Source organism: Melanotaenia boesemani, chromosome 12, assembly GCF_017639745.1.
Source record: "Melanotaenia boesemani isolate fMelBoe1 chromosome 12, fMelBoe1.pri, whole genome shotgun sequence".
Taxonomy (NCBI): Eukaryota; Metazoa; Chordata; class Actinopteri; order Atheriniformes; family Melanotaeniidae; genus Melanotaenia; species Melanotaenia boesemani.
The window spans coordinates 23,936,618-23,960,415 of NC_055693.1; the positions used below are offsets into that span (position 1 = coordinate 23,936,618).

The 23,798-nt window shown below is 40.2% G+C and overlaps 2 protein-coding genes across 2 annotated transcripts in view; one reads left to right on the forward strand and one right to left on the reverse strand.

Moving 5' to 3' along the window:
* Positions 1-5,748, forward strand: LOC121650176 (protein lifeguard 3-like). The gene is made up of 12 exons (XM_042001538.1): positions 1-96; positions 663-944; positions 1,045-1,112; positions 1,241-1,305; positions 1,420-1,473; positions 1,624-1,674; positions 1,763-1,802; positions 2,001-2,038; positions 2,155-2,242; positions 2,610-2,705; positions 2,825-2,878; positions 4,942-5,748. The coding sequence occupies exons 2-12, from the start codon at positions 677-679 to the stop codon at positions 5,089-5,091; spliced, it is 972 nt and encodes a 323-aa protein (XP_041857472.1). The 5' UTR covers positions 1-96; positions 663-676; the 3' UTR covers positions 5,092-5,748.
* The window catches only part of dars1 (aspartyl-tRNA synthetase 1), a 26,194-nt gene continuing 7,860 nt past the window's right edge, over positions 5,465-23,798 (reverse strand). The window contains exons 5-18 of the mRNA XM_042001537.1: positions 22,558-22,650; positions 21,227-21,329; positions 17,185-17,287; positions 16,636-16,716; positions 15,012-15,071; positions 11,463-11,574; positions 10,169-10,303; positions 9,030-9,177; positions 7,610-7,756; positions 7,293-7,335; positions 6,797-6,877; positions 6,300-6,411; positions 6,110-6,181; positions 5,465-5,974 (exon numbers count right to left, since the gene is read on the reverse strand). Of these exons, the coding sequence (XP_041857471.1) occupies positions 5,883-5,974; positions 6,110-6,181; positions 6,300-6,411; positions 6,797-6,877; positions 7,293-7,335; positions 7,610-7,756; positions 9,030-9,177; positions 10,169-10,303; positions 11,463-11,574; positions 15,012-15,071; positions 16,636-16,716; positions 17,185-17,287; positions 21,227-21,329; positions 22,558-22,650 (1,382 nt within the window). The 3' untranslated portion in view covers positions 5,465-5,882. The remainder of the gene's footprint in view (positions 5,975-6,109; positions 6,182-6,299; positions 6,412-6,796; positions 6,878-7,292; positions 7,336-7,609; positions 7,757-9,029; positions 9,178-10,168; positions 10,304-11,462; positions 11,575-15,011; positions 15,072-16,635; positions 16,717-17,184; positions 17,288-21,226; positions 21,330-22,557; positions 22,651-23,798) is intronic.

Sequence of the window (23,798 nt, forward strand, 5' to 3'; positions counted from 1 at the left end):
AAGATGACATCTACCTGTGGTGTGAGTCTGCAGACTTGTGAGGAGACAGCACTGGAGTACACAGTGCTCCTGTTTTAGGCTAGATAGAGCCACAAGGTAAGTAAGTTTTGTTTGCTGTTTATGTTTAATGAACTTATGGAGATTAGATTGCAATGGCAGTTTGAGTTATTGTTCTTATTTTAGCCACTTTCTTTATTTATTACATTTACAATAACAGAAATACGCAAACAAGACTTTCCAGACTAAATTATTAATAGAGTTTTGTTTGAGCAAAACTCTATGTTTAAGCATTTTTGTTGTGTTGTAGTTCTCTAACTATTACAATAAAATATTGCTTTGAAAGAGTGAATGTGAGCATGAATGGTTGTGTGGCTCTCTGGTTTGGCCCTGCGACCTGTCCAGGGTCTACCCTGCCTCTCGCCTGCTAATCGCTGGGATAGGCTCCACCGTCCCCATGACACTAAGTTGAAATAAGTGACATAGAAAATGGATGGATGGGTGGATGGATGGATGAATGGATGGATAATTTGAAGTTGTGTAAATAAAAAAGTACACTAAAATTAGAAGAAGAGTAGTTGATATTTTGTCTTATCGTGTCATCCAGCCTCCAGTACAAAGGTACAGTTCTGATATAGAATTTTACCACTTTGCTTCTCTTCAAGGTGGTCCAAAAGAAATGACTTCTAAAACTGATAGTCCTCCATCCTATGAGGACGCGTTGCATCATCCCAAGTCTGGTAACTACCCCTACCAGTCACAACATGGTGCCCCTCTTCCCCCACCTCCATCTTACAGCCCCAGCCCCAGCATGAGCCTTGGCTCGCATGGCTACTGGGGCCAGGGGGGCGTCTACCCTCAGGCCAGCATGTATCCAGGCCCTGGCTTCTCTCCATCTGGGATGCCCATACCCACTCTGTCTGCTGGACTGCCTGCTTCCAACCTAGGTTCTGAAGACTTAGCACACACTTTGACCAGTCACCCTTCAAACATATTTAGATTAGCTTCCAGGGAGAAATTACCACTTTGCTCTTCCTAATTCCGCAGGAGACATGGAAGATTATTTCAGCACCCAGTGGGAAAGCACATCTATTCGGCATGCTTTCATCAGAAAGGTAAGGATTTTTCCCTTTTCTCATGCCACACAAAACAGAAACTGTTGTTCTGTTGCTGAGAGCGCCAGTGGCAGTGTTGTCATTTTGCTTGCTTTACCTAAAACTTTTGTTTTTGTGTTTATGGACAGGTCTACTTGATTTTAACGGTTCAGCTTTTAGTCACCTTTTCAGTTGTTGCTGTCTTTACATTTGTGTAAGTGTTCTGGTTCATATCAGTACAGCAATCCTTCTTGCTTCTTAAAATGTTTGACAAAGGACAAGGAGCAGTGTAGTCTTCGGTGATCAATTATTAACTGTGCTTACACAGTGACCCAGTGAAGCTGTTTGTCATCAAATACCCTGGCATCTACTGGGCATCTTTGTGAGTTACTTTCTAGCATCAACAGCTAAACCTTTAGTCCATTTAATTAATAGAAAGTCCTATTAAGAGAAAATCTGCATCTGTTACTACAGCTCTTCATTATTCATGGCTGTTACATAGTGACATTCATAATGATTTATCTTTCCATAGTGTGGTTTATTTTTTGGTTTACTGCATTCTCATCTGCTGCAAAGAACCAAGGTAGGCAAGACCCAGCTCTGAATAAATTCATAATCAGCACTGCTTCTATTTTTGTCTTAAAAATATTTCCTCTTCATATTTTGGTTAGGAGGCGTTTTCCATGGAATCTCGTGCTGCTGGGGGTATTTGTAAGTATTGTTTACTAGATTATGGGACATCTGAGAGTTCAGTAGACCCATACAGTAACACAAGTATGAAGTTAGTATGTAAGCCGAATATTGGCTTTGTAAAAAAAAAAAAAAAAAGGCAGCCAGTCAGTAATAAAAGGTTAAGATACTTTTTGAAGGTTTTTAAGAAACTGATTGTTGTCATGCTTTCATTTGCAGACTCTTGCCTTGTCTTACATGGCAGGAACAATTTCAAGGTTTGTTTTTTGGCTTCAGTTCAGGCACTTTATAAAAACATGCTAATATACTGATCAGATGCACTAAGATCTGTGTTTTTCTTCTGTTTTAATCACACCGTGTGTATCTTTTACAGCTATTACGAAACAAAAGCTGTGTGTCTGGCTATGGGAATAACAGCAATAGTGTGTATAGCTGTGACAATCTTCTGCTTCCAAACGAAGGTAGATGGAGATGTGAAACATTTCGCTGCAGCTCAGTAGCCTGTGGCTTGTTAGAGGATGTCTTTGTTGTCAGTGTAAAAGAACTCCTTTGTCTCGCATTACAATGGGGCACAGAGTTCCTTTAAATATTTATAACATTTTTGGGATAAGATGTGAATCCAACTTTTCTGCGTGATGCAACTTGAGATACACAAGTTACATTTTTGCCTAGTACATGACACATCAAACCCACTTTTTATTTTAATTTTTCCTGTAAATTTTAATCCTTTCTCTGATCCTGTTTCAAATCATTCTTCCTGCTCCTTCATGCAGCTGGAAGCATATTAACTTCCCTTTCATCCAGTTAATGGCTCACTTCTCATCACAGGTGGACTTCACTTCCTGTGGGGGATTTCTCTGTATCGCTGCGGTTTTGCTCATGATCATTGGGATTGTTACAGCCATTGTGCTCTCCTTTAAATACGTGAGAACTCTTTGATCAAACCCTTTAATTTACTGTCTGTTCTTGGTACGAGCAGCTCAGAAGGGCGCATCTGTGCAACCGATTTCACATTCAGAGGCCTTTCTTATGTCACTCAACAGGTCCCCTGGCTGCATATGCTCTACGCTGCAATCGGAGCCATTGTTTACACTCTGGTGAGTCTACTCAGACATGAATTTATGGAGAGCAATTCAGCTTGGTATTACAAGGGCGTTGTTGAACAACAAAGGAGATAATAGTCTTGAATTACAGAGTAATTTGAAAGAGCTAAATAACATGCTGACAACTTGCTATTTCTGGAGCCTTGGATCTTCAGTCTTGTTGCCATGTTGGATCAGTCAAATTAAAACTGTTTACCACCCAACAAGCATGCCCAAGGAAACTTATAGCAACAGATTTAGATAGATGTGTGGTGAACTGGTGTTTAAGCTTGTTTTTAGACTCGCCACAGGCCTGGATCTGTGCTTTGGTTTAGGATTAATCTTTATAAATAATGCAAAAGAAAGTATGTGCACTTTAAATTCTAAGGTTTTATGTATCAGTAGATAAGTATCTGTAATGTCTGATAGGACGCCAGCAGGTGTGAGCAGAGCACCTCTTTACAAGCCTTGCAGTTTGTTGATCAGCTGTGTGTTAACACAATGTCAAGGAGGAAAGACATCAGTAAAAAAAAATATCTGTGAAGTGAAGCAACTGTTGCTTCCCATCAACCTAGGATGGAATTAAAGAACATTTCCAAACAAAAGGGATTCCATCTTTCTCTTGTGAGAAACATTATTCATAAGTAAAAATGTTCAAGAGAGCTGCAGGAGAAGTGGATGTCCCAACACGTTTACCCCAAAATCAGATGAAATACTCAGAGAAATAACAAACCCATCTGCTACATCTCAAGATTTTACAGGCCTCAGTTAGCATGGCAAACTTTAAAGTTCGTATGAGTAGCATAAACGAGGGACAAGTAGAATAAGTAGTTGTTCAAACAATTCCTAGGAGAAAGCCTCCTTTCTCTAAAAAGAACATGGCATCATAGTTAAGGTTTACACCCAAACAAACCTTCAGAATTCTGGAACAATGTTCTTTGGGCAGATGAGACCAATAATGCTCAGTACCAAGAACATATCAACAAAAATAGTGTACCAATACAAATAGCTCACCAGCACAGTGATGGAGGGGTAATGATTTGGGTTTGTTCTGCTGTCACAGGACCTGGCCACCTTGCAGTATGAACTCCTCTGTATAACAAAGTATTTTATATTAAAATGTGAGAATATCTGTCTGACAGCTAAAGTTTGAAAAGGAAAATAATCCCAGTGCTGAAATGATCCAAAGTCCAGACGTCAATCTACTAAAAATGCTGTGGCAGGACATAAAAAGAATGTCTGCAAACCTCATTGAACTGAAGCAACTGAGGGTCAAAATTCTTCCACGGTGACAGACTGATAACATTATACAGAAAATGAAGTAATTGCTGATAAATTGGTTCGACAAGTTAGTGAATCATGAATGCATCTAGTTTTTCTCACATCTGGCTCTTACATTTGAGAATAATTTGACATATTTAACAAATTTAGAACCTGGTAAAGATGATAAATTTTGATGATGCTGCATCTAAAATCTTATTTTACTTTTTTTTCTCATGACTCTATACAGTATGCCCAGTAATAGTTTTTTAAAAGCATAGTTAATCTTGATTATAGCCAACATATAAATATCATATAAGTCTTATGCTGAATTAGGAACATAAAGGAGTTACTTTTAGCTTTGCAGTATTAGAAAATACTGATATAGTAATAAATAAGTGATCAATTACAACGTTAGATGTTGGATCAGCTTTGACAACCAATCACAGCAGACCAGCCCCCTACCATGTCCCAGTATCCAAGTCAGTCTATGCTGTTGTGTCAGAATTTTCTTGTTTCAGAAGATTCCTAGCGAAGTGAAATGTCCCAGAAGTGTTTCCATACTTTGGAACTACCATGAAAAACTATCTACTATCTGAACGTCTCCTGGGGCAACCTTTAGAGTCTCACAGGTGCAGGTACAGATGGAGATTTAACATGGTTACCCAGTGAAATGATTCACTCAGCTGGTCTCAGACATGAAAAATATCAAATGCATAGCTGTAGATCAGCCAAGTTAAGTCAATGTGACCAACTCATCCAAGACACCCACAAGGTCACAGACCTGCAGGTAATTTCTTCTCTTGTCCCCATTTTAGTTTTTAGTGTACAACACACAGCTTCTTATTGGGAATCGGGAGTTGGCCATCAGCCCAGAGGAGTACGTCTACGGAGCGCTTTCTCTCTACGTTGATATCGTCCACATCTTCCTCTTCATCCTTCAAGTCAGCGGCGCAGCAACCGAATAAACCAAAGCTTTGAGGACATGTTGCCATCTAGAGTTTGGACTTACGGTGTGTTTGTTGACAGTAATGTTACACATGTACAAGAGTATAAATCAGGTTGCAGTATTACTATCAGAGTTGAAATGAATTTAAATGATTGTATATAGTTGTATTTATATGTCAGTAACACTGGAGCACTTTGAAACAAGGCTGTTGACGTTATAAAACCAAGTATAAATGAAGTGAAATGCTTCGGCTTTGCATTATTGTTGTAAATTACCATTTATGTGCATGTTAATCAATGTAAGAGAGTCATGAATTTATTTACACAGCGATGTGAGAAAAAGCCCTCCTACTCTGACCCCCCTCCCCAAAATACAAAAACAAAGCCATATAGTTGTTATTATCAGTGTTTAATTATATCAGTTACTTACAAAACATGTATAGCTACAGTCACATTAGTGAACACCGCAATCATTCTGTGCTGGTAGTAGGAGGGACCTGGATCTGGATGAAAGTATTTCAATCTGCTCATGTTTAAAACCTCAAACACTGACCCACTGATCAGAAGGTGAATTAAGTGTGTGTAGCCTTCTTGAATAACTTATTTCTTCTCTTTTTATTGTATCTCTTGTCAATTGTTAGAAAACTACACACCTCTCAATAAAGTACTCCCCACTGTTAGAAGTGCTTCATTCTTAATGGTTAACATCTAGTGGTACGTTAGAGTCGGAGGGTGGCACTAACTCCTCTCTTGATTGTGGATTAGTATTTTCCATCACTGGCATCTGCATGTTTGTCCACACAGAGGGAGTTCAAGGTGTCAGGCGCTTGGGGTCGCGTGGGAACATGGAGGTTTGACGCACATTGTGGAGACCCAGGTAGAGCATGCAGACTCTCTCCAGGCCTGTGAAAGATGACAGTTCGGTTACTTAAAGTATCTTATTATTATTTTTGCAAAGCAACAGGAATCATTCATTTAGTTAAATAAATTCAACCTCAAACAGGTTTGCTAAAAGACATATAGGAGATTTTTCCTTACCAATGCCGCCACCAGCATGTGGGGGAGCTCCATAGCGGAAGGAGTCAATATAAGACTTGATCTTCTCCAGATCTAGAGTTTTATAAGAGAGGATGTTCTGTTGTTGCAATTACCACTGATCACCCATAGATGGAGACAAATAATTCTAAATTCATTCAATTAATTAATGCTAGAGCTATCTGGCTCTTACCAATCTGGTGATGGAGAGCCCTCTCAGTCAGCAGCTGAGCATCGTGGACCCTCTGAGCTCCGGACAAGATCTCCTCCCCTCTCATGAACATGTCATAAGAATTGGAGTATTTCTGTACAAAAACAAAGTCAAGAATCAGGTTGTCTTGAAACGAGGATTATAAATGTTTAAGAAATAGACAGTGAAAGACTGTAATGACTCCTGAAAAATGTAAAGACATTGAAAATCAACAGATCTTATATACTCAGCATTTAATTATAGCAGCGCTTCTGTGCCGATTCATGACTCTTTGCCGTCTCATGACATCGCGATTGTCTTAAAATACTTCATGACTGTTACAAGAAAAGTTGTAGCCATGACAGAAATGTAAGAAGGTAGCTGTAAATCTGATTTATGAAAATTCATATTTCAACATTATGTATTGAGCATTTTTATTCAGTAGCGAATCATTTTTCTGTGACTGAGACTTTGTGTGTTTGAGTAAGCAAAAGACTTACAGGGTTGTTTGGATCAGGCATCGTGTAAAAGGGTCTAACAGCCAGTGGGTATTTATCCAGCACATAGAAGTCGGTATCATACTACAAAAAAACAGCACAAATATGGATGTGAACAGTCAATAACTGCACCCCTGTGGACTGATGACGACACAGGAGCATCATGCAACAATGTGCAGGCAATATAAACTTCTTCAGCACTAAAACTGCAGCTCAAGGATCCACAACATGATGAAGCTCCTCTCTCATCTGAAAGGCTTTAAATCAGTGTCTCTGACTTCGTCATAAGCTTTGATAATAAGGGTAACACTAATATTTTTATTTCAACCCTGAGAAACATTCGGTGAAGTATTCGCTGTGGTGTTATGACTATATAATCAGATCACTCAGGGATTTTCAGTACTCTGATGAGGCTTCTGTCTGCTGACATTTCCCACAGTCTGCCTCTTACTAAACAACCTGTAAAAACACATTTACTGAAGGAAACGTCTGAACATACCTTTTCTTTGACAAGACGACCCAGCAGCTTTTCATTGGGGGTACTACAAAACAAAAACAAGCAAATACTTTAAGATTACTAAATAAAACTCACATGATAATCAGTAACTTTCTTCCAACCTTATTTAATTTTCTCATTAACTGAATATACTTCAAGCAGTATGAGAATAATTTTAATCGCAAAAATTATTTAAGTGTTTCACAGAAGTGATGTTGCACAACCTCTCCTTCAACTCATGGTATAACGGACTTCTGTTTTTATCAAATCAAACCGTCTGACAGGACGTGTTAGCTGCAGGGCGTGTGACATATTCTGACCTGAGGTCATCTTCGTCACCCATCTCTACCCCGGCCTCTCGCAGCATGGCCACCCCCTCGGTGTACTCCAGTCTCAGAGTGGGCTCCAGGAATTTGAAGGGCTCGCTTGGGAACTGCTTGTTCACTGTCTGGATCTCTGTCTGGAAGCTGGAGCAGGAGCACACACACAAACACACACACACACAAAAAGACACGTGTTACAGCCTAGAATTCAAGGCTTTTATATGACCCACAGAGAGACAAATGTTAAACAAAGTTAGTTGTTCACATAATAAACACCACAGCCCACATGTAGCATTTAAATTCTCACAGTTTTTAAAATATCTCAGTAAATAAATTCATCTGCTCATTATCATAATCTTATTTTTGCTTCCACATAAAAAGGCCAATGCTTACTGAGGAACATTTAGTGACAAACAAAGTTTGAGTGTGTTTGAACAACAAGCTTTAAATAATTTAATACGTCAAAGGGACTGTCTGGAAAGTCATGAGAACAAAACCGTCAGGCTATCCTGAGAAAGAGGAACAGCAGTCACAAGGTGAAACTAACCAACAACATCTGAGGTGAAGTCTGTTTTAGATAGCTGGTATTTAACTGTTTACAATGCCATGAGTCAGCTTCGCTTCCATGGGATATTTGGGGATATTTGATCTAGTTTTTGTTAAATGTCTTTATTCATGAAGTTGGAGTTTGAGTTGTACTCGTGAGTCCAGTGCAAATCCCCTTCTTATTTTCTCACTGACATAGCAACGCCTGAAAATCTCTGCCGTATACGGGAAAGGCTTCCAACTCCTCACATGAAAAGATCTTGACCCAACTCTCATTTCACTCATCTGCTTCTGAAGTATCGTAGGCCTGCAGTACCGATTTAGACCACTAGGAGGCAATAAAGCCACACTAGTGATTTCTTTCTGGCTGTTCACTGAACAAAGCCAGAAGAAAGGACTACTTCTTTTGCCAGAACACAAAACACTTGAAGTGAGATGCTGCAGGAAAAACTATGTTATCGTTTTGGGCTGCCTGTCCTTCACAGCACGTCTTACTTTATCATACAGAAAAGGCAATTAGAAGAGATACTTGGGATTCGTTCACTAAAAACTCTTAACTCTAGCATGAAACTAAATGAAATTAATATTTTTAACCTGAATTTTTATAGCACCTAATTTTTGTTCTGGAAACTTCTGCTAATCTGCCTACATCTTTAATAGATACTGAACTTAACTTGGATGTTTCATCTTTGTAAACATAAAGATAATGAAAGAAAGTTCTTCAGAGGCTGTATCATGTTATTTTGATTGATTTTCAATACTCAAAGAAATGTACTGAGAATGTGAAAGGCCAAAACAAACAACAAAAACCCCCCAAAAATGAGCCGATTAGCTTTGACTCTTCTCAGAATATATCCTCATCACATCTTACTTGTCTCTCAAGCCCTTGAAGATCTGCACCATGGTGTTGGTGATGGACTCTATCACTTCGTGGTAGTGATAGTTGAAGGCCATTTCAATATCCAGACCGACAAACTCCGTCAGGTGACGGTGAGTGTTGGAGTCCTCTGCTCTGAAAACTGAGAGGATGCAGATTTAACATCAGTGTCATGACAAAAAGGTAAACAAGCTGGAGAGAAGAAGGACAATCTTCAATGCATCTTATGGTGTAACAGTCGTCCATGCAGTGTCCTGACTAGATCATCAGGTTCACTCCTGTGTGGCTGGTGGAAGTAAGATCTCAATTTTGTTAAGAAAAAAACTTACATTTTACAACACATGCAGGCATAGTTTTGGTCTAAAGCTTATAAACTTGTTGCATCTGATCCACACACAAGCCAACAACATGGAAATAAACATAAAGCATTTACATCTGTACAACATTTGCATCCACTTGTTACCTTGTGGAACCATTTTGCTTCTTTCAGACAGCAGCACCATAGACGTGGAGGCTAAATTAAACTCAGATGACACTGTGCCTGCTGGGATGTCTTAAGAGTTGATCCCAGTTCCCCTTACATGCTGTATCAGTGTGGTTGTTACTAAAGCAATGGTGGATAGCACAATGGTGCCTGAGAAGCAGTAATAACCTCAAGCCCTTTGATTTCTCTGGTGGAGGTGCACAGAAGTAAGATAAAAAGCCTCAGCCCAGGCAGTCAGTCAATTTTTATCTTGGGTGAGAATCTTACAAAAACTATAAATCAGACACGTGGCAGTTTAATAAGCATGGCTCTGCAAAGGATCATGTCTCTAAGAAAACAATGCTCAAAATTGTTTGCTTAACTAATCAGATAGGGGCAATGTTTGCTTAGCTCAAGAGGTTAACTTAATTCAGCACATAAATTTTTTTACAGGTCTGTCTGTGTCACTAACACACCAAGGTCTGGCCACAATAAAAGCAGAGGGAGCTCTGTTCACCGTGAACAAAAATCCTGAACACATTTAAAGGCGTTTAAAATGTGTTATCTCAATTAATAGGGTCTACATTTTTCATTAAGCTCTAGGTGCTCATTTTGCTGTTCTGTAAGTACTTTGCCTGCATCTGATGTGACAGATGGGAGGAAGGCTTACCTGGACCCACACAGAAGACCTTGTCAAAGTCAGCACAGATGCACATCTGCTTGTAAAGCTGAGGGGACTGGGCCAGGTAGGCGCTGGTTTTAAAGTAAGACACCGTGAAGACGTTTGCGCCACCTTCGCTAGCCGCTGGAAGAGGAGGACAAAGGACCATTTTAGAAACGATGGGAAAACTTTTATTCACAAAATGACCATAATCTAGTTGACCAAGACCTCCTGACGATGATGTTGTACATCATCTCTTCATGAGATGCTCGAGTTAAAACTAAATTCAACAAACTTTTTCTGCATTCTGGCAGGCTTTTTTTTTAAGCCTGCTTGTCAGAATTACATAACATCTGCACCTTGGTTTTTTTCATACAGACGTCATAGGGCATTATCTGATTTTCTTCTGCAATCCAGACTTGGGTGGGGGTTCACACGTTGCAGACTGTACACAGCCTGCGCTGAGGGTGTTGGCATGCAGGAAGATGCGGTTTTGCAAAAAGCACACAATGTTACTTTACAGGTGCCGCCAAAAGGAAAAGAGCGGCAGTTTTAAATTGAACCAAAGTTACATTCATTGGCTCGTTAAAGAGGAAGTGAGAGCGCCGCTGTTCTTTCCAAATCTGACAACACGTGGAAGGCCGCGCATTAGAACACACAGCTTTCGTCCCTTCACATAAAATTATTTTAAAAGGATTATCACAACTCTATCCCTGTTTCATTCATTTATATGCAACCATTTATTCATTATCTGCATAACCCAGCTCAGTGAAATTATTTTCTAGGCATAAAGAGCAGTGGCACACTCAATTTTTACTGTACTCTCTTATCACTTCACCTCATGTTTGGGAAATAACAGAATAAGAGACAAGAGTTCAGGTCCTCTGAACACTAGTATGAGGATTTCTACCTGAATTTAATTTGTTAGTTTTTATTCCCTCCTCCAGTAAAGTTAGATGAGCTCTTTCAGGAGAGAGTCTTAGTGAGTAGCTGACGAGGTGCTGGCTCTAGGTGCTGATGCCTCAGCATTCCCGCTGGCCAGGATTAATGACTGTGGCTACGCTTTGGTTTTAAACCACTGAAACCGTTTGTGAGCGTCAAGTTAACTTCAATTTCGTGAATTGAATGTGCAGTCTCGAAACGCGCCTGTAGAGGAAGTCGTCCTTACAACTGTCACTGAGTGACTCATGGGACACCCGTGGGTGGCAGAAAAAAAAAAATGGTTTCTCTACTTAAACATCATCATGTTAATGTTAATTTTTTTCCCACGATGAAGAATGATGAGACAGTGAGCATGTTTTACCTGATATTATTTTAGGGGTTTGGATCTCCACAAAGCCCTTTCTGATGAGGGTATCTCTGAAGAGCTGGCACACTCCTGACTGCAGGCGAAAGATGGCCTGGCTGGTGGTGGTCTTAGGGAAGAAACGCACACAAACACAGAGCCACGGGCAGAGGGCCATTACCACATTATCTTCATTTCACAATCACAGCAGATGTGCCAAAACAAGACAGACAGATTTTTTTTTTTTTCTTGCACCTCCTGTCTGCACGAAGGTTGAAACATTTATTTGCTGACAAGAGTGAAACACACATTTAAGAACAGCCAGAGCCCCAGGAATTTAAAACCTGTCATTATGAATGTAAAATGCTGAAGGCAGAGAGTAAACTCAAAGTTAATCAGGAGATTCCAGTAAAAACCTAACCCCCCCAAAAAAACCCCAAAAGTGTAACAGTTGGGCGACAGAGCACGTTGAAACGTAAAAAGAAAAAGCCACTCCTTAAAATCCAGTGACTCATCTCTCAAATTTGCCACAGTTCACTGATTTTTAACTCTAGTTATGCATCAATATGAAAAAGACTGTGGTGAAACACACGCATCTCTCACCAATCGTCAGCTAGTTTTCTGTGACTAACTGCTGGCAGGAAGAGATAATGTTTGAATACAAGAAAGCCTGTTACTCTGCAGACAATGCTTCGGGGCTGTCTGGGTGGAATGGGAATCTTTAGCAAGAAGAAGAAAAAGTGAGAAAAACAAAACTTTTCTGTTCAAAAACACTTTTACCAACACCGTTGCAAAGCTGTGAACCGCAACATCTATGGCTCATGTATCATTGGGCAGTGCCCAACGGCAAACCTGACTAAATCATCTAAAAGTCAGCCTGAGACGAGAGACAAATTCAAAACTTAGAAAGCGTTTCCTGTTTGCAGCACGTCTGCAGTGAGTAGGTGTGATGCTGGTAGGTGGGTCTCTAAAACTGCCAGCTCTTCAGGTGTGGCCCTTATGTGTCTGAATGTGAAAGAACTCTCGGCTGCGAATTGTACTGGTTTGGAACCTGGTTGCGGTCACGATGTACCACAGCAGGGTTTCAAATCCAAAAATAAAGGTAGAAATTTATGTCAGGACTGAAGAATGGGCTCAACTCTTTAACCAAAAATGGCTTTGGACCCAGCTGAACATGTTGGGAAGTTTTCTGAACATTGTAAACAAACAGATGGTGACATATGGTTGAGGTTGCAATAGTGTGTATTTTGTATTATTAAATTTTCAGTGGTTTAAAATAATCAACTGTATTCACTCAAGGACCCTACTTGGGTAAAGTTTGCTATTATTTGTATTTTACTTGCGTGTTTCCATATTACACTACTTCATCCTCCCACTTCACATTTTTGAGAAAAAAAACACCTTCTACTTCACTGCATTAACGTGGCAACTTCACATAACAGGAAAGAGGAAAAGTCCAAAACAGAGAAGCAGATTTATGCTCCAGAACTTTTTTTTTCCCTCCATCCCTCAAGCCTCTTATTTATAGCACCAGTTCCAAACCTGAGTCTTCTCAGGACACTTCCCATATTTCATTTCACCTATCTAACAATCCTTCACTTGTAGCTCCACTTGTAGCAGCTCCGGCAGCAATATTCTCACACCGAAGGCTTTCATTAAACTAAAATCACAGGCTTTTCTGAATTATGTCTCCATTTCTGAAAATAAACTAGACACACAAATGAAAACCATTTTGAGTTTAAGCATCAGAGTTTTTAAAGGAAATGATTGACTTTGTTCTCAATAACTTAAGTCTGATGATACAAAGCGCAGAGTGCATCAGGCTTCAGCGTCCAGCTGTTGCTCTGTGTGAAAAGGAGATGCATATATGCTGCATCAGTTCCGAACAAGTTAAGAAACTGGACGTGTCTGACATAACGCATCAGGTAGAAGAAGTAATGAGTAATAATTCTTTAAAATGTAAGTCCTGTAACCTTTAAGTCCTTTGCCGATTTTTTAGACCTCTACTTGAAAATTGCATAACAGTAAGGAAGTGAGTAAATCCCTGCAACTACAAGGTCTATTTGAATACTTCTGGAGTCATAGTAAAGGGAAATTTACATGTATATGTGTTATTGGTGAAAAATAAATGAAGATGCCACACAGCACAAATGTAAAAAGTTTCAGGCTCATCTTAAAAAAAAACTTTCAGCATTAATACAAATATCTCTTTGGGATGATGAGCTGCAGCTCAAAGCCTTTATCAAATCATAGTACAATACATGAACCTCATCCCTCTGAAAAAGTGAAGCTGAACAAATTAGGTCTCTAAAAAGTCGTTTTGACAAAACTTGGCACAATCTGTTCTCAAAGTCCCCCAATTGGGGGACATCAGGTTTTAAGGGTGTAGATACTCCTGTCACTGGAAACTTGTCTGCAATCAACAAAGGGAATTTAAGAGTACTTATGATTACATTGGTATAAAACCCCATTCTGAATAACAGAATTAATAATAGACAAAACAACTGATTAATCAATCAATTTAATAATCAATGAGGCAAAACCAAACTGTTCTGTTTCACTGAATCTACAGAAATCCTTTACCATTAACGGAGGAACAGTTTTAGCAGGAATAAGAACACTTTATTGAGGTGCACTCCCCAGGCCAAGTTCTTGTAACACTCAACAGAGAAGCAATAAAAAGCGTCCTGAGTGGAAACGTCTCAGATCATCATTATACCATCTACAGACCACCAGAGATATGAGTGAGGTCGACTGTGCAGAAGCAGAAAAAGCCCACTGCCATGTGAAAAATAAGCATGTCCAGCTGCCCGGCACAAACAAAATGAACAAAAGTGAACTTTTTTTTTTTTTTTTTTTGGTGTGCAGCACCTGATGTCTAAGTCTGGTATAAGGGGAATTTCATAGGAAATAAATTATTATTAGAGAGGTTTTATAGGTCCCTCTTGGAGTGTTTGTCAGCCAGTGTAGGAACCACTTTATGGCTTCATTGGATTCTTAAGTGCAAAACTGATGACAGGCTCTCGCCTGGATGCACTGGGTTACAGAAACAGGTGTTGTTATGAGGATTGTGAGCTGTGCTGTGGTGTCAGTGCCTTCCTGCCAGTCGTCTCATCTATAGATATCAAAACAAAGACACACTTTGTGGCTCTGTGCCTGCTGCTGCTCGCATGGGTTTAGCAAATCTCCCACACAAAAACAGCCCAGTAAATCACAGAAGAACTCTTTTGCTTCTGAGGTGCAAGGTTTTGTGTTGTTCAGTCTTTAGGTTATGAGGCCATTTGCTTTCTGTTTGATGTAAAAGTAATTTCTATTCCTCCTACAATTGTTTCAGATTTCCTTTTAAAGCACCTCTAAATCTACTGCATGGCTGAAACGTAAAAGTTTCAAGTGTTGAGACAATAAAGGTTTAATTAGCCAATAAACATGTGAATAACTCATCAGCTTAAACAGAAAATGTCATAATTATTTTACCAACAAACTTTTTTGGTTCTTGTTCTGTGTAACTTACAAGATGAGATTCACTTTTTTCACACCCCTGGTTTTTTTCTCAGTTCTGTAACTTACCCTGAGATCAATCACCCGGTTGTCCAGCTTGGTGTCCTGGTTAACGGTGGCTCTGCCTTCCTGAGGGCAAACCAAGAACATTATCACAAAAAAGGCTCCCAGACAATGAAATATTCAACAGTGTTGAACTGCTCAGCTCATCCCATTTACACAAGAGGTACGGGGTGGGGGGTCAGTCGTGTAAATATTGCTAAAAACCTTTCCAAACCTATTTTTTATTTTTTTACCGTTTTTTTTTTTTACCCTCTTGCAAACTGCAGTAACTGAGCACAGCACAGGTTACAGCTTCTACATGTACAACTGAGTTTCAGGCAGTAACAATGACAGAACCCACTGCAACAAGAAAACACATCTGCCATCTAAAACAACAGGGAACCAGGAGAGAAAAACGGGGGGAAAAGTAAATGTTTCATCACAGGAGGAACCACTGCTTCCAGGGTCATGCATGTCGGACTTCCTCTGGAGATCTACTGGGGTTTGAGCTAATAGCCTGTGTAGCCACATCCTGCTCTAAACTGCCCCATGCAGAGGGACAAACTGCTGGACAGGTGGACAGTCAAATAGACAGGGCTGTTGAGGCTTGAGTCTCTGGGGGCAGCAGGTGCTGCTACAAGTGTATGACTGTCTGAATCCCTGCAGAAAACATCTGAGATGCTGCTGCAGCTGCAGAGGTTGGCAAACAGATAAACACAGTCAGCCTCACAGCGATACAGCAAGATCCATATTTGCTCATTGCAAATGATACCATAACAAAACTGGATATGATAACCAGTGATCTGTATGGAGTGTACTCTGCCTCTCACCCGTGTCAGTTGGGACAGACTTCAGGTCCCAGCAACCCTCTACAAGACACAGCGTGAATAGCTAAAGAATGCATATGAAGAGATAGAGAAAAAAAGAATAGCTGCTGACAAGTCAAACCTCTTTTACTGCATCTATTACACATTAACAGTAACACCACTAAAACAGGACAGAATTTCCACCTCGTCCTATTTAACAAGACACAAAGTTTTCTGTGTTGTAGTTACAAAGCCACTTTGAAAGAAAGAATAAACTATTCTTATCAGAACAATTGATCAAACAAACTGCAGTTGAGGCAGCAATTTACAACAGCAGCTTTAAACGTAAACAACCACGTATAACACTTTGACTGTAGCTGGTGAAAGAGCAGCTTTTTCAATGCATCGCAATTCTGTGGAAAAATTCAGCACCACCACTAAATTCTTTCATTTTTAGAGAGATCCCAAAACACTGACTGCTGGCTCTGATAAGGAGGGAGCGATGACGCAACCATCTGCATTGAGAGGGGCGGGGTTAGATTAAATTACTCAATCTTCCAAAAACACTTATCTCTATTGTCCTTGGTATTCAGAGTAGGTGTTAATTGTCAGATATTTTATTTTTATTTTAAAATCAGTATTAATCTATCCACGTTTGGTGCAGAGACTTTCAAAAACAGTCTTCAATGCTCAACATATCCTTCAGTCTTTTTAATAGTGTGAAAACCTTCAAATAAAACAATGAACAATCCATGCCATTTATAGGTAAGAAGAAAAAAAAACTCTGGATATTATACAGTAATTAGAAACTCAGATGACACATGCCCTCCTCCATCCACCCTCACCTCTTCCCCTTCTCCATCGGGTCTGACAGCATCCTCCAGCTGCAGGGGGAGACGAGGTTCTGCCTGGCTGATGACAAAAATCTGACAGGAGAAGAGAAACAAACAGCATTTGTGCAAAGAAACACAAAAGTTTCCATTAGATGCTTAGAAAATGGAAAGTACTGAGACTCCACACACAGACAAAAGTAAAAGCCCCTTTAATGTGTTAAAACCTCACATGGGTGTGAAACACTGCTAAAGCGGACTCCTGGGTCTCTGGGCTGCTAAGAATCAAGTATGTGTCTGCCAAACAAAATGTGACAGCACATATTTGGTTGTTTACCCTTTAACGATCATGTACTATGATGAGAGGAAGGGTTAAATGTTTACTGCCTAACATTTACCTGCCTGAACTAAAAGAAATGTGAAAGAGTTTAAACTGTTCAGGCTGGAAGGTAAAAAAAAAAACAAAACACGATAAGTCTTAGTGTTTTTATTCATATGTAAACTGGGATGGTTGTGAATTAGAGTGTATAATCTTGTGTGTGATAGTGGTGAAAGTAAGCTAACCCTCTCTATGTGGAGCTCCACGTCCTGCTGGGAACAGCTCTCAATCTTCTGCTCCACTTTCCTCACCACCGCCTCCACGTCTATGATGCTCTCCTTGGTGATGCTGGAGGAGTGCGAGCAACAAACAGCACTTAGAAAACAAACTCATCCGTTTGTGTAAACACAGCATCGGTGTTAAACTCTGACCCATGCCGGCAGACAAGCTTTTACATTTTTCACAATGTAACGTGGAGAAAACGGTGGGAGTTACGGGTGAGTGATTTTTGACTGCTGTGGTGTTTTTTGTCCTCCCTAGTCATCCTCAAAATACAACTACTGAGGTGACATTTCCCGACAGGGGAAAGGGGGTAGTTGAGATACCACAAGAGCTTGTGGCTTTCATAACAAACTACATCCATTTCTTTTTCCTGGTTTGATCAGCCTGCTGCAGCAGAGTATAAAATGTTGGAGAACAAAAACACAACTTTAACCCATTTTAAAGAAGAAAACTCAAACAGATTTGCAAATAAACTAGAACCAGTTTATTTCAGCACAAAGTTCTACCACTTTATCATTCTTCACATGAAGCATGAGGGATGTGGCGTAAATAAAGGGAAGCAGTCGAGCTGTTTTGGGGGGTGGGGGGGTTTATCCATCATTGCATCAGATAGCAGGGAAGTACCAAGATCTACAACAAAAACTGATATTGAAAACAGTGGTGAGAATTTCCCCCATCACATTGAAATGAAAGTAAAAAAAAAAGCATGCATGTTTTTGATGTTGTCGCTCTCGGTTTTCAAACAATGCTCTTTCTATTCAGGCTCCTCGTTGAAACTCAGCCCAAGCTATGGCAAACACCACCCACAGCCAAATGGCACAAGGCCAGATGGGGAAACCTGCTGTAATCCGTCACTCTTCCTCATTAAAAAGCAGTAATGAGGGACTGAACACTGGGACGCTGCTGCCCCTTCAGCCTCGCAACAGCTGCCACCGCAGTCCCTCCCTTCTAATAGATCAGTAAAATAAATAAATCTGCACATTAATAACCTCCGCTGCTGGGCCCCGAAGACTGGTGGTGACAACACACTGAGACTGAAATTTGACAATGTCACAGCAAGAGGAGACATATGAGACAGAGAGAAGAATGATGATGGTGAGGTTTGCAACCCTGCTTCCAAACTGGTTTTTCCTTGGGTCAAATAAAAAGGGTTTGCTACAATAACTATCAAATTTAAATGTAAAATAGGGTCAGTTTTGACAAACACAACTCAGAACCTACATAGAAGAATGACTGAGTATTTGCCAGAGTAAAAATATAACAAAGAGCTCAGAGTTTTCATATCAACATCATTGATTAAGACATGAAGAAGTTACTATGAAGGACTGGAAAGTCCTCAACTCAGCCCTTCTTCAACTTGGTTGCCTTTGGCTCTAAAGGTCCACAATCATGATCGACTGTGGCCAAATGACTAACAAAAGTGTGTAATTTTCATGACCTTATGAAGAGTTGTTCATATAAAAATCAAACTAGTTAAGCTTCCCTACGAAAGCAACATAAGAAAATATTTGTGAAATAAGGTCAAATCAACTTTTTATGTGACATACAGGTGCAGTGGTTTGGAGTAGGTCAGTTGATGTTCACTCAATTATGAAGTTAAACCAAAACCAACAAACTGCACATAACACTCATTTCTTCTGAAGGACGTCAACACAGCAAAGGTTTCAGAGCACATATACCACCTAATTTCACTGAGTGTGAGACGAGGAGGACGACTTGGATATCTAACGCAAGACAGAAAACTCCCCCATACAAAGTCACCTCTGCCTTCAGCATGATTATGAGAGGATTTCCTTTTAATCCAGGGTCTCACTGAGCTTGTCAATCATCACACCAAAGTATGTGAAACTGGATGTGGAACAGAAAGCCGCAGGAACTGAAGGCGCCACCTGCTCTTGCTGATAAATATAAAATACGCAGGACATTTTGGTAATAAGTGTGTTTAAAATCCATTTGGCAAACTTTTAGATTCCAGTGAGACTTTTTGCTGTTTTTTTTTTTTTTTTTGTCTGTTTTGTTTTGATGGAAGACAATGTTGTCTTGGCAACTGTGTCATCAAGTTCACTTGCTTTGCTGTTAGGTGTTAGTTTTGCAACGCACCGACACAGGATTGCAGAAACAGATTGAAGAACTGCGGAACATAAAGCAACTGTTACACAAACGTATGTATATGGAAGGGATAAATTGATATATTTGCTTATGCTTAGTGTCTATCTGCACCAAATAAAGCTGTATTTGTATAATGTCACAATTCATATCAAGTGAAGAGGAACTGTGGTACACTGAAGGGTTTGTAATACGTCTTACAAGCACGGTCAGGGTGTCCGGCCAGCCGAGGTCAAGGCTTGCTTTGACCTAAGCGCCAGTGGCTCAACATCAGTGAAAAAACACTTGTGTGTGTGTGTCGGATTTTATGAAATCTTCTATGTACTGCAACAAGACTTCTGCATGGTCTCATTCACAAAACATGAACACAATAAGTTTGTCGTAAACTGATTCACACAGGCAGTGAAACATGTCATTTCTGACACGTTTACAGTTAAGTTAAAAATAAAGATTCTTGTAATTTTAGCCATTTACCTGAAAACTTTCAAGTTACAGTCATGTAATATAACTTTTAGCCTCTCTACTTTAACTTGAATATGTTAAACTCTATTTATCAAGGGGTCAAATGTATCTGTTAAAAGAAAGAAAACATTTTTTTTTTCCAAACATGGTCTTTAGTAAGTGAAATATATCTCAATAAAGCTCATCAGTAGTGGTCTTGGCCAATTTAGAATATATTTAAGATCACTGTCCATCACTACTGTGAAGTATTTTCCAATCAATTTTGCTGCACTTAGCTTCATTTGAACACTTTATCTTTTTAGAATTTAAAATTCAGCAGACTGCTTCAGTCTTATGTCACATAATCATAAACACCAGTAATGCAGTGTGAGTGGAAACCATGCATGCTCTTACTGTCACAGTACATGTGTGATTTGCAGGTGATGCTATACATACTTCTTTTTGTGCAGGTTCATCTTAGTGTAATTTGTCTACAAAAAGCTTAAATGTAGCTTGGTAAAAAAAAAAAAAAACTGGTTAGGTGGTTAACATGAACAATGGAAAATACTCGCCCCTGCCTCCGATGATATATCTTGTTGTCTACTGTACTGGATATTCTGTGTGATAAAACACACTACTTTGTGGCTCATTTCAAAGCGGGGAGAGAAGCTGGAGAGTGGCACAGATCAGAAAAAAGGGTTTCAGGGTCTGCTGAGTTTATGAAGCTACAATGATGGAGTCCAACATATCTCTAAACCCTGCTATGTTTGCACCATTTTGCCAACAGCTGTCAGTGGAAACATTTTCTATCAACTTTTCAGATTCCTCTGGAAGAATGGGAGAACATACTAATCTGGAGCATTTAGTTTCATGCAATGTCTACATTACTCAAGCTGCATGCTAACTGCTTTTCTGGTGTGGCCGATTATAGTTTGCCCAATTTGGCAACACCTACAGAAAAGCCACTTAAGTAACACACATTAAGGTCTTCCATGTTAAATTCACTAAACACTGGGCGTACTGCAAAGCAAATCCTTGTTTTGAAATCACTCTTCTGCATATTTGACTACCTGAGGCAGCATTATTTTAAGCCGTCTCCTCTCCATATCTTTCAATACAGTACATATCCTCTGAAAGCTGCATTCATTCATATTCTATCAGTAATGGGCCACAGTTTAGCTGCTAACATGACTAATGATGCTTGGCACTTAAGCAAGCCTTATTCCTCTGATCCAAGCTGCTGTATCTGCCATCTTGACAGGAAGTGCTCCATTAAAACACGGCTGTATTCCACCCTGTTAAAAGCCAACGTTGGCTGTCAAGTGAAAAATGACTGATGTGCCCACCCTCCCCCTTCACTCTGAATGTGTGAAAATGGATCAGCGGACGATCGGGGCCCAGGATTTTCCCACCATTGTTTTTGCCGCGTCTGACAGGAAAAACAGTCTCGGTACTCACTTTGCGGCAAACTTGACCATCTGCTTGCTGGCACGATCTCCCACTGCGACCAGTGCTTGCACGTTGAACTGCTGCTGACGCAGGACCAAGAAGCATTGCTTCCCTGGAAACGAAGCGACAACAATAGATAGTGGAGGCTTAACGGGTTTGTCATGACAAGACCCTGGGCAGTCGGTTTGAAGCAGAGTAAGTCTGATCAGCATTTAACTCTCGAGGAAGAAAGTGTCCCACAGCTGCAGGGATCAGGTAGAGTATCAAACATTTGTGAACAGAGGCTTGTCTTTGAAGAGCTCTGTGTGGAGAAAGTGTGATTGCTACCCTCCTATCAAACATGCACAAACACACACCTACCAAGAGCGTAAACAATTAAGCCAACAAAAACTAAGGGCAGAAGATAATGGGACCACCCAAACACTTTGAAGTTTGCTGCCTGTGAGAAGGAGGAGGGTGGTGGGGATAACAGCAATGCTAAAATCCCACCAACAGAAGCACCTCATCCCACACTAAATCAGGATGTTGTTCTGCTCACGCGGACATCCTACAGCGAGCACGGAGAATGAAAACACAAGTGGATGGGAAGTGACTCTTGACTCTGGAAGTTATCTTGGAAAGGAAATGGCAAAAAGACCATCATCGTTAAGGCCTCAGTTTATTTGTAATCACAGTTTTACCACAGCAGGAAAAAAAAACCCAGCAGGTGAGTTTTTTTAAGGGCGTTGTAATAACCGTGTAAAGTTCAGTGGGCTCATTGTATTCAAATAGAGATGCTTCATAGCTGGAACTGAGGAAGGACAGGTTGTCAGATCTTCCAGCTGGCAGTGACATGCTAGTCTGACAATGATATCAAGAATAACCCCTGGTTGTCAAACTACTTGACAAGGAGACACTGAAAAAAAAAACAGCTTTCTAAGTACACATGATCCTAGAAAGGGGGTTAAGTCTTATTAAATTCTCATTTTATTTTGGGTTTGCTTGGTGATTAATGGCGTGTGATGTTACAATCAAAGCTGCCCCTTTCTTTTATGGTCCTAAGAGAGTGATGTCACTTATTGAAAAAATCCAACAACATGGAGTTAAAGTCGACTGGCACCGCTGTTTGATTTTGAAGTAAAAGGAGAGCTGTGGAGAAATGGCCCAGGGGCAGATGCTTTTGAATGCTGAGTGCAGTACACAGAGGATTAACACAGAGAGCATCTCATCTTGGCTGTTTTTATCCTTCATACCACAGAAAACAGCCAAAGAAAAAAAAGAAAAGAAAGAAAGAAAAGAAAAAACGGTGAACAAAGGGTTTTTTGGGGAGGGATGAAAATGAGAGGGTGCACTGATCTCACCTTTGGCTCGACTAGTATGGACTCGAGCACGCAACCAGATCAGCTGGTCAGCTTTCGCAGGAGTGAGGTCTTGGACCAGCACCAACACCCTGTCTGGCTCAAAGAAACATACAAAAAAAAAATTTTTATTACTTCAAAGAACTTTTCTTCACTTGTTTTGAGAACCCTCCTCGTCTTCCCTTCCCGACTCCCAAAGGCAGAAAGGATTACGAATGAGCATGCATGTGCACGCGTTTAAGCAAGCACAATAAAATGCTCAAATTACAGGCATGCCTAATAAATAAGACACACTAGGAGGCCTGCTGAAAGCTGTCTAAAACTCTGCTTTTCTCTTTGAGTTTTATGACAAATTGACTTTAGTTTCACCTCTATCACTCTGAGGCATGCTTACTCCTTATTATTGGAGGGCAATGGAGGCAGACACCGAGGCTAGACCAGAGAAAACAGAGCCTGCCCCTTTGGCTGAGAACTCTCCATCAACCCACATAAAAGACTTCACCGTTCAACCCCCCCACCACCACCCCCAACCATCCCTGTGGCTGAGCTTGGCATGCAGGTGAGGGAGGCCTTGCTTTGTCTGCTGCCACTGGAGCTGAAAGAGCACCTAGACAGATGGACGACGTCAACAGGTCCTTCTGCCGCCTTAGTTTTCGGAGTGGTCTCAAATGCTGTTAGAAAGATTATCACCGACCTCGCTGAAACCATGACCAAGTGACACTGAAGGCATCTTTCGTGATGTTTATCAGTTATCAGCCACACTAGTAATGTACTTTCTTCTGCAGGATATCTTACTTTACTAAAACACGTTAAACAGGGAAATAAAGCACTTAAATCTGTGTGTAAACCTGTTTACCAACTAAGCACCTGAATCACGTGTGACTTTAGATAAACTGTAATGATGACTTGTTTTCTTGAGTGTAGTTCAGGCATGTAAAGTGATCTTGTGCTTTGTCGCTGCAGCTTGCCTCCCATTATTTTTGGTAGATCGTAAAGCATTAAGTTTCAGCAACGTCATTTACTTGTAAGCACCAAATGATTGACAGGAAACTGAGAACACTGCAGCGTGCAGATAAGTAACAAAAGGCATTAAACTTGAGGAAAAAAAAAAACATTAAAACACGTTTTTATATCATTCAACCCTTTGTGTTTAATACATGTGCTGTATTATCTCACTCTGTTCATCTGTTTTTCACGCTTTGTTGTAAAAAATAATTAAATATGTCTGGAATACGGTTTTCCTT